Source organism: Octodon degus, unplaced genomic scaffold (genome assembly GCF_000260255.1).
Source record: "Octodon degus isolate 3935 unplaced genomic scaffold, OctDeg1.0 scaffold00184, whole genome shotgun sequence".
Classification (NCBI taxonomy): Eukaryota; Metazoa; Chordata; class Mammalia; order Rodentia; family Octodontidae; genus Octodon; species Octodon degus.
This window is the reverse complement of record NW_004524760.1, coordinates 3,960,066-3,970,822: the sequence shown is the minus strand read 5'-3', so window position 1 is coordinate 3,970,822 and position 10,757 is coordinate 3,960,066. Positions and strand designations below refer to the sequence as shown.

At 43.2% G+C, this 10,757-nt stretch overlaps 1 protein-coding gene across 2 annotated transcripts in view; it reads right to left on the bottom strand.

Annotated features, from left to right (window-relative positions):
- The window catches only part of Habp4 (hyaluronan binding protein 4), a 30,791-nt gene that overhangs the window by 7,713 nt on the left and 12,321 nt on the right, over nucleotides 1-10,757 (bottom strand). For both annotated transcript variants that reach the window (XM_023703998.1, XM_023703999.1), the window contains exons 3-5: nucleotides 8,898-9,059; nucleotides 8,620-8,688; nucleotides 7,000-7,083 (exon numbers count right to left, since the gene is read on the bottom strand). In XM_023703998.1, coding sequence (XP_023559766.1) covers nucleotides 7,000-7,083; nucleotides 8,620-8,688; nucleotides 8,898-9,059 — 315 coding nt within the window. The remainder of the gene's footprint in view (nucleotides 1-6,999; nucleotides 7,084-8,619; nucleotides 8,689-8,897; nucleotides 9,060-10,757) is intronic.

Here is a 10,757-nt window from a genome sequence, read left to right as displayed (position 1 = left end):
CATGTGGTGCTGGGGGATTGAACTGTGGTCCCTTTGCTTTGCTAAGCTTGTTCTAAGTAGGTGCTTTAGACCACTGAGCCATCTCACCAGCCCCCTATATTTTCTTCATCACATGCCATTGCTGCCAACTGAAGATACTTCCTGTCTCTGTTCAAAGCAGCCCATGAAAAAATGGGAATATCACCATCCCAATGCCACATACACCTCTTGCGGGGACAGAAAATAATTTGGCTGCTTCAGAAAACAGCCTGAGGGGTCTTTAAATTTTTAAACGGAGTTGACATATGACTTGTCAACTTCACTCTTGGGTATATTCCCAAGAGAAAAAAAACCATATGTTCACATCGAAGCCCGCACATGATGTTCATAGTAGTAGTATTCCTAACACCCATGAACTAGAAACCACCCTTTCGTCTTTCATTGGATAAACAAAAGATATTTTTTAAAATGTTATTTGGCAATAAAAACACAGTACTAGTACATGGTTCACCATGAACAAACCTTGCCAATAGGCTGCTGAGTGTAATAAGGCAGCCACATAGAGCTAAGTCTTGTTTCTGTGTAGGGTTCCATTTATATAAAATATTCATAAGAGGCAAATTCAGAGAGACAAGCAGCAGACCAGACTGAGTGCTTAATGGATAGAAGGTTTCCTTCTGGGATGACAGAAATATTCTGGAACTGCATAATGGCGATGGCTGCACAACACTGTAGATGTACTAGATGCCGCTGCACGTGGTCTTAGCCAAAAGGCCGAGAAGTGATCTAGATGCCACTGAACTGCACATTATAAAAGAATCAAAACTATAAATATTATATGTATCTTACCACCAAATGCCTCCACAGAAAACATGCAAGAGTATTAAGAAGGCATAATATGAATAAACCTGACACCTTTCCCCAAGTAAAATAAGCCAAACATTGAATGATTCGTTACATCAGGCAAATTCACTAATATAGACTGGGGTTGACAGGAGTTCATAGTGTTTAGTGGAGGGCTGGGGAGACAGGTCAGTGGAATAAGTACTTTCCTGGCAAGCGCAAGGTCCTGAGTTTGATCCCCCCAAAAATCATAGTGCTTAGTGGGTACACACTTTCTGTTTGGGAAGTTCTGGAGATGATGGTGGTGGTGCCTATACACAGTGTGAATGTTTATTTTATTACTTAAAAATTAGTTAAGGGCTGGTGGGATGGCTCGGTAGCCTAAAGCACCTACTTAGAACAAGCTTAGCAAAGCACAGGGACCACGGTTCAATCCCCCAGTACCACATGCCAGCCAGCCCCACCCCCTGGTGGGCTGAGCTGGCCACACACACACACACACACACACACACACACACACACAAATAAATAAAATTTAAAAAAAAATGAGTTAAGCACAGTGGTGCCTACCTTATAACTTCAGGACTTGACTCTTGTTTTTGTGGTACCAGGGATTGAACTCAGGATTCTGTGCTTGCCAGGCAAGTGCTTATTCTACTGAGCTATCTCTCAGGCCCTTAAAGAATGGATTTTTTTTTTTTTTTTTTGTGAAACTGGGGATCAAACTCAGGAACCTGCAGTTGCCAGGCAAGTGCTTATGCTACTGAACTATACCCCAGCCTGAACTATACCTTAACTTCAGGACTTGAGAAGCTGAGGCATGAGGATTTAAATTCAAGGTAGTCTAAGCTACACAGCAAGTTCAAGGCCAGCCTGGACTACACAGAACACCCAACATATCTTTTAAAAAAGTGATTTTATATTATTTATATTATTTATACGTATTCAAATTTTAAAACATTATTAATGTAATACTCCAAACCATCAAACAGTAAATGTCTGGGTTGTATAGTATGAGCATTACATTTCAATAAAGTTGTTTGAAAGAAAAAGAAATGACAGGGAGGAAATGAAGCCTACCCCTTCACTGATGGGCTAATGTAACTCAGGGTACTATGAATATACAAGTTAGAGATGAAAACCGTAAGCAAAACTGGGAGAGGAATCTAATCATAGAGCATCCAAGACAGACCACAGTAGTGACTGCCCATGAGGGGACTGGGAGAGCTTCTGAGTGATGGGCGACAGTGTATACATTGACAGGCCTACAAGTACATGCGTCTGCCAAAACAGTGCAATACACCGCAGACATGTGGCTCTCTGTATAGCAATTTTATATCAGAAGAAAGAAGTGGTAAATAAAACCTAAGTTCTACTTAATGAGAGGTACACTAAACTATTTGGGGAAAGCATATAAATGTCTACTTTACTATGAAATGTGTCAAAAACATGGCTGACTGTAGGGAGACGTGATAGAACATAGTAAGATATATACATCTTAAAATTGATATATTGTTGATTATAAAATTCTTTACAAGTGTTGTTGGGATATTTCTGTTAAGAAATTACAAAACTACTTTCATTAAGACACAGATCCCACTAGCCAGCCATCACAAAGCTCCAGTCCTGTAAATGCTTCAGACTCAATCCTAGCCCGCCTTGCATTCCCTCTCCCTCCCTCATACTCACAGACCTTTCTCATCACAGTGCCTGAGGAGATACACAGTGGGGAGGAAGAGAATTTTGCCTTTCAGGAAGAAACTGCCCAATTTACATTTCTTATTATCAACACCTCTGGTTCCAACAGGGAACTTTCCTAAAGGGAGCTGATCGCTAATGGTTTGGATGCCATGGATGAGATTGGCTATGAGAGCCTGACAAGACGCTTCCAAGTTGAACAGTGGTGAATGGATGAACACTGATATCTCCAACTCGGAGGAACACACTCTCGCTTTGCTGGATCCAGGCAACAGCAGGACCAAGGTTTACCTCATAAATCATTTAAGAACTAGTGCCAAGTCTAGTACTCAAGTCTTTGCAAAGGCTCTTCAGGGTGGTGCAGACATGTCCGTGATTATGCAAGTTGGTGTGAGATTTTACTCTGTCTCTTTTGTGACACAGCAAGGGGTCATAGTTAAGCAGCACAACAATGATGAGCAGTATGCTGGGTGCTTCTGCTGGGATCTTCCACCACACATACCAGCTGTGGTGAGCACACTGGCCAGGGCCCAAAGTGATCTCCATCTTGAAGTATGAGACAAAGTACTCAGAATAGAGGTAGACTGAAAAAATGGTGAAGAAACACCTGCCACTCACAGGCTATCCTATCACACTACTGGGAGAAGGAAAGAGGCTGAAATCAGTGACAATGAGACAGGAAGAGAAAGAGGTGGCCCAAGACTAAGATGTAGACTCAAAAGAGGAGGAAGACACTGCTAAGAATGAGAAAAAGAAAACCAAGAAAATTGAAAGCAAATACATAAAAGAAAAAGAAGTGAATATGACCAAGCCCATCTGGACCAGAAACCCAGATGACATCACTCAGGAGGAATATGAAAAATTCATTCATTCATTCTAGACAGGGTCTCTATGTAGCTTAGGCTGGCCTTAGCTATATAGCCCAGACTGGGGCACTAACTTGTGACACTCTTGCTTCAGCCTTCTGAGTGCTGAGATTACAAGTGTGTACCACACTAGCTCTAGGAATATGAACAATTCTACAAGAGACTTGACAATGACTAGGAAGACCACCTGCAGTCAAGCACTTCTCTGTAGATTGGTTCGAATTTGGGACATTGCTAATCCACTCATAGGGGGCTCTGTTGGGAACCGGGTTGTGTAAGGGTTAAGTTGCTGACCACAGCGCTCTGAAGACAAGGTAACACCACAGCTGAGGCAGTCAAGGACACAGGCTCTCCCTTCAGACTCCAAAGCAATAACTGCCAACCTAAGAGACTGTTTTTCTTATTTAGCAAGATTTACTGCTTTGAATGTCTTTGTTCTAATTTCTCAAGGCCCTGCTCATTTTCACAGGCTTTGGCTTCAGCTGTGCCCTCTACTTCTCATTACCTTAAATTGTTAAGGACCCAATAAATAAGGGGGGATCCAGAGAAGCCTCTGTTTTAGCTCCAAAGAGTTCTGACTTTCCTGGACTCCCACAAGTCATTTTACTTGTCTTTTTTATTTAAGCCTTTGCCAAATACTCACAGAGATTGAGAGCCTAGTCAAGCTCCCAACAGGACTCTCTTTAACCTCTTAGAGAACAAGAAAAAGAACATCAAACTTTATGTCAATCACATGTTCATCATGGACAACTGTGCTGAACTGATACCAGACCACCTAAACCTTATGCACGATGTGCTAACCTCTGGGACCTTCCCCTGAACATCTCCCAAGAAATCTTCCAGCAGGGAAAATCTAGAATCTTCTTACAAAAACACTGTTAAGAAGTGCCTTCCTCTAAGTAGAAAGAAGACAGAGAACTAAAAGAAATTATACAAAGCATTCTCAAAAATCTAAAACTTGAGGGCCGGGGAGATGGCTCAGGGGAATAAGCGCTTCCCTGGCAAGTGCAAGGGCCTGAGTTCAATCCCTGGTTCCATGGAAAAAAAAAAAAAAGTGCTAAAAATCTAAAACTTGAAATCCAAGAGGACTCCACTAAAAGGTGATGCCTTTCCGAGCTGGAGATGAGATGATTTCTCTGTCAGAGTATGTTTCCCATGAAGGAGGTCCAGAAGTTATCTATTACGTCACAGGTGAGCGCAAAGGCCAGGTGACCAATGCTGCTTTTGTAAAGCATGTGCAAAAGAACTCCACAATGGGTTACATGATGGTGAAAAAGTACCTGGAGTTCAACCCCAACCATGCCAGTGTGAAGATACAGCTAAAGGCTGACAGAAAAAAAAGAAAAGGCTGTAAAGGACCTGGTAGTGCTGCTGTCTGAAATTGCGCTATGTTCCGACTTCTCCTGCGAAGACCCCAGAGCCACTCTAATCACAATAATTGTTTATATATATTGCTATATAAACAATCTGGGCCTGGATACCAGTGAAGACAAAGGGACCCGGAGCAGCTCTCTGCTGCTGATCCTGGCAAATCCTTATCTCTAGGAGGATGAGGATGCAAATCAAATGGGAGAGGCAGAGCAGGAGCATCTCCTGGGAAGCCTGTGCCCTCTGGACAGTGTCCTCATGGCTACACTGCAACCTCAAGCAGCCTTGTCCCACCCTGCTCCTCTGATGACATCCCATAGGCTTTCCTCTCCTACACTGTGTCTAAGACAGGAAACAAGGGCCTCAAGCTCCATTCCCTCCCTAATTTGATAGCAGCATTAGATATTATGTATGGTGGTCTCATTTTTTGGATTCTGTTCTGAAATTAAAGTATGAAGATGGAGTTTTAATTTTTTTTTTTTTTTTTTTTTTGCAGAACCGGGGATTGAACTCAAGCCCTTGCACTTGCCAGGGAAGCGCTTATTCCACTAAGCCATCTCCCCAGCTGAAGATGGAGTTTTATACCAAGAAAATGCCACAGACCTCAACTATATACTGGCAACAACATGAAAAGATTTTAAGACATTATAATAGCAAAGGATAGGCTAAAACCTAACTCATTTAGAGGCGTTTGGTGGAAATTAGGGTATAAGCACAGATGGGAATGAGGCAGCTAATAGTGAAATGAGGAATGCCTCTGTGTGCAGTAATGGAATTACTAGCTAGGGTGAGGAAAAGCAGGTGGGCGTGCAGCAGGCGACCATTCACTCAAGGAATGGGAAGGCATACTAATATCTTATGTCCATATTATGCTTTTAAACAATGGGAATCTAGACTAGGAAAGAACAAGGATGAAAACCAGTTGAAAATATCAACTAGTACATATTTCAGAGTGACTCCAGAAACAAACAGTTTGCATAATTCCAAACTATATATTTAAGAGCTGGGTATGGTGGCACATACCTAGAATGTCTGGGCTACATGGTAAAGTCAAGGCCAGTCTGAACTACACAGGGAACCCTGTCTCAAAACAAAACAAGGTTTATTTATTTATTTTTTTCAAAACAAAGTTTAAATTAAAAGCAATCTCTAAAATTTAAAAAGTAAAATGAATCAAATTAACCTAAATGTTTATCAATTTGGTGACAGCCATAAAACTATTTCAAAAGACTCTGAAATAAAATCTGATTACTTATCACATTCAACATAAGTTTTCAGGGGCCAGGGAGATGGCTCAGTAGAATAAGTGCTTGCCTGGCAAGCACAAGGGCCTGAGTTCAACCCCCAGTTCCTCCAAAAACAAAAACAACACCCCCCCATGTTTTCAATAACTGTTATTAGTAAAGACAGCATTGGTTACATGATGTGTGTAGCAAATGAGTACCAGCATGATACTCCTGACAATTAGGATGGATTTTCAGTATGCAAGAAAGAGAAGCAGCACGGCAGGGCAATACATGCTTATGATCCCAGCATTTGGGAGGCTGAGGTAGGAGGATCACTGTAGTGGTCAGGATAGAGAAGATTGAAAACCAGAGCTTGAGCATGTTTCAAATGCTGACAAGAAGGTCAGGGCCAGGAGGAAGGAAATGAGCAGCACAGCAGCTGGAGGAGCTGACCAGCAGTGTGAGGACTCGCCACTCCCAGCAGACAGTTCGTTTCTCTGGGAGCAAAGTTGTGCTGGCAAAAGGGAGGATGAGGCATGGAGATGATGAATCCAGAGAATGGAGACGCTGACTGCATTGAGGGCTCATTTCAGGGAGCTGCTGCTCGACAAGTGGCCACAGGCACAAAGGAGGGCCACCCAGGTGGGCTCCGAGACTGGGTACAACAGAAAACCCAAAGGGCAGAGGAGCTGAAGGGACAAGTGTGCAGAGGTGGCCCAGGACTACAAAGAAAAGGGAGGGAAGATTGGCTGGGACACTGTCAGGGGCCAAGATAAGGGCAGCCCCAAGAAAGGAAGAGAACAGCTGCTGACAGAAAGGCTGTAGTCAGCAGACAGCATATTTGAATTTAAGTAATTATCAGTACAATTCATTTATTAGATTACTTGAGCTACTTACTTTGCTGATGAGTCACTAGTAACATCAAAGAGATCAACTCTCCGGGTTATGATAAAGGGTTAAGCTCTCAGAAATAAGCAAATGACCCACAATGCCAAGGGGAAGGTGGATGTGACTCCTACTTGGTGGCAGAATCCTCCTCCAGGGCACCCTGGGCCTCCTCCATCGCTGGGGTCTCGTCCATCAGGCCAGTCAGCTCCCAGTCGCTGGAAAATAGTAAGAACCTCTCCAGTCACGGTGTGTTCACCCAATGTTCTAAAAGCACACTCACGCCCCTTCCTTAATGGCACCTTCTTCAAGTAACATGTACACAAATGGGCATCCACATCAGAATCAGGATAGGAAAGAAGTCTCAGTTGCCTGTCCATAGCAATAATTTCCAAAACTGCTAAGAGCTCCTGAATAAAACTGCCACAAATGATCTAACATTAAGAAAAGACTAGGGGGCTGGGGAGATGGCTCCATGGAATAAGCGCTTCCCTGGCAAGCGCAAGGGCCTGAGTTCAATCCCCAGTTCCACAAAAAAAAAAAAAAGAGAGAGAGAGAGAGAGAGAAAAGACTAAAAGATCAGAAAAATACTCAAAACTCCTATTATTCTGAGAATTTCAATTAGTAAAAGGAGCCCACATATTCTCAATCTAGCAGTGTTAAATGATTTACTAAACTCTTAGAAAATGGTAATAAGGTAGAGCTAGAACCCATAAAAATGAGCAGGCAAGATTACAACAAACTGTCCCTACTCCAGAAAACCAAGGTTCTGAGACACTGATTGGAAAATCCAAACACACAATACTCAGTAGAATAACTTGAATTTCATTTCACACGATCTTAATTTTTCCATTTATATTAACATTAATACTATCCGATAAGCCAGCTGAGGCAGCACTGCAAGTTTGAGACTAGCCTGTGCAACTTAATGAGACACTGTCTCAAGATAAAAGAAGGAGCCAGGGACATAGCTCAGTGCAAAGGTCCTGGGCTTATTCCCCCTAGTACTACACAGAAAAAAAAGATCTCGATAAGCAAGGACAACATATCTAATATTACACTTTAGTATTATTTTGTACATTTGTATTCTAGGAGGGCAGTTTAAGAAAAGTTAAGCTTATATTGCTCAAAAGAAGAATATGGAAGACCAGACCTCCTCAAGCCTTCACTCTTGCAGAAGCCAGCCCTGCACTACTGGCCCTGCCTGGCCTCCTCCTCCTCTGCAGACACCAGGAAGGACGTAAGGGCAGCAGCAAGGACTAACCCTAGCCAGCCAAACCAGTGATCACAGAGCAGGGTGCCAGGAAGACTCAGACGAATGTCTAATTAGAGCCTTGGTGACACTGGTCACTGAGCATCCAATTGTGAATGATTTCAAAATATCAAGGAGGTACAAGAACTGTGGAAGGTCACAGAAAAATATAAACATTCAAGAATTTAAAGTTCTTTGGAGGCATGTGTAAATATACAGTGCCACATGTGGGGCATCAGCAAATCCATGGTCGGCTGCCACACATTTGATAAAGACCTTTAAAAAAAGCAGTTTCAAATCTAAATGTGACACAGTAAATCTGTCTTTAAGTTACCTCCTGGCTCAATCCAAGGTCTTCCCACCAAACAAGAGTCACTAAATAGAAGCCCTGAACCAATGACACACCAAGTAGAAAGAATGATACAGAGACATCATTTTCAAAAATTTAAAATCCAGAAGTTTCCACTTAATCACAAACTCTCAGTGGTATATGTGTACTTACCTAGCGTCTTTTCCTGACCCCCAGGTACGAACTCCACACCCACCTGTGCTGTCTTCAGGTCTGAATGCTCTGGAGGAAGAACAAATATTCCCTTAAACTGAAAACTGCTCTCCAAACTCCAAGTAGAAAAAGATCACAGAACATGCCCCAGGATCAGCGCCCCATGAGAAAAATAGTACACTAACACAAAGTTAAATAAACTTTAACACCAAGTAATAGATTCAGATCACAGATTACCAAAATCTTAAAGTAAAAACAGTATCTACAAAGAAACTTACATTTTATCATTACCACTATATCTTTCAAACTCTCGCTTCCCTCTCGGGTCAAAAGTGTCAAAAGCTCTGTTTCCAGGCCCACCTCGGCCTCGGCCTCGCAGGCCCCCTCTTGAGCCTCCACGGCCTCTGGGCGCTCGGTCTCGATCAAATCTATCAACTGGCCTAGGAAGAGAGAGTATAAAGGAAAGTGCTGAGCTGGATTAAAGGTCTAATGCATTTTTTTTGAAAGTCTATTTACTCATGTATGTACGTACTTACGTACGTACGTATTTGGTTCAGGGTCTCACTACACAGCTCAAACTTGTACTGATCCTATCTTAGCCTCCCCAGTACTGCGATTACAGGCCTGTACCATTACACCTCATCTTGGTGGCTGGTATGGCATGCCTGGGGTTCCAGGGCTAGCATGGCATGTGGTACCAGGAATCAAACCGGGTTCTTGCACTTGCCAGGCAGGTGCATGGACCGCTGAGCTAGCTCCCCAGCCCTCCAAAACCTTTTTGAGAGGGAAAAAAAAGTTCAGAAGGACATACTCATTATAGCTCCAGTACACTGGAAAGAGTGGTGGCTTGAATAACAAGGAAACCAAAGCAGAGTATGTGGATTACTTGTCCGCCCTGCACAGTTACTAAGCAGGTGAGAGAGCCTGGGTTCTAGATGGGACTTGTGCTTGCCTTAGTGGACTGGGCTTCCCACTTATAAAGTGTAGCTATTAACCAAAGACTATATATAAGGTTCACTCCTATCCTAAAATGAAATCTTTAATTCAGGGTTAAAAAGGAAAAAGGTTAAATCTCATATGACTTTCCTAAACACACAACTAGTTGGTGATCTTTAGGACTGAAAACACTAATTTGCCATGATCTGACTTCCATCCCATGACTCCCCAGACTCCGCTGACACTGACAGCAACATCTGTCTTTCTGGCGCCTGACCTCTACTCGCCATTTCATTCTGCTAATCATCAATTTCCCTCTGACCTTTTGCAATGCCTTTTCCCTACTTGACCCTAAAAAATTTCTTTTTGATTGGATCCTGGTCCTGCATGCTGTACCGACCAGGCCCCCACCCATGGGACACAGAGTCCTGTGTGGTGGCCCCTGCCTGTAATCCCAGTGCTGGGGAGGCTGAAAACAGAAGGATCACTATGAGTCCGAGCTGTGTAGTAAGACCCTGAACCAAAGACATAAATGAAAAAAAAATTTTTTGAAATATATAATACACAGATTGGCTTTAGCTCTGTGGTTCCTTTGTCAGTACCTACTGAAATACATAATACTCAAACATGGTGCAAGATTAAATGTTTCCTGGTGTCTCAACCCCACTTCGCAGAGATGGCCACTTCCAGATTCAGGTACTGGGGTGGGGGTGGGGTGAACCCTGCCTCCTGCACTGCACCAGGTCCAGCCCTCTACAGGGCTTTCGGGATTCTCCAGGTCCCTCCTGTGCCTGCCTTCCCGCTCTCTCCCCATTCATTTTCCTGTCTCTACTAATCTCCTTGGCCTATGTTTCTCCTTCAGTCTCTAATTCTGGGCCACAGACCCAGTTCCTTCCTGACATCCTCATCCAGACAACTCTGAGCCTGGCAGGTACACAACCAACGCTGACCCCTTGGTTCCTTCTGTGGCCCCCAGTGCATGACTTGAGGGAGGAGCCATTCCACTCCTCCTCATCCCCTGTTCATCCTGGACCCAGGCCCAGGATATGACTGCCACCCACTCTATAGCTGTCTCTGGTAACCACCACTCCTCCTGAAAACACAGGTATCAGACTCTCAGCTCCTGGGGAAAGAACCACGTCTTTGTTATCATTTTAATCCTAGTTTAATGAGATAATTTTAAAAAATTGTTGAGTCTTCTA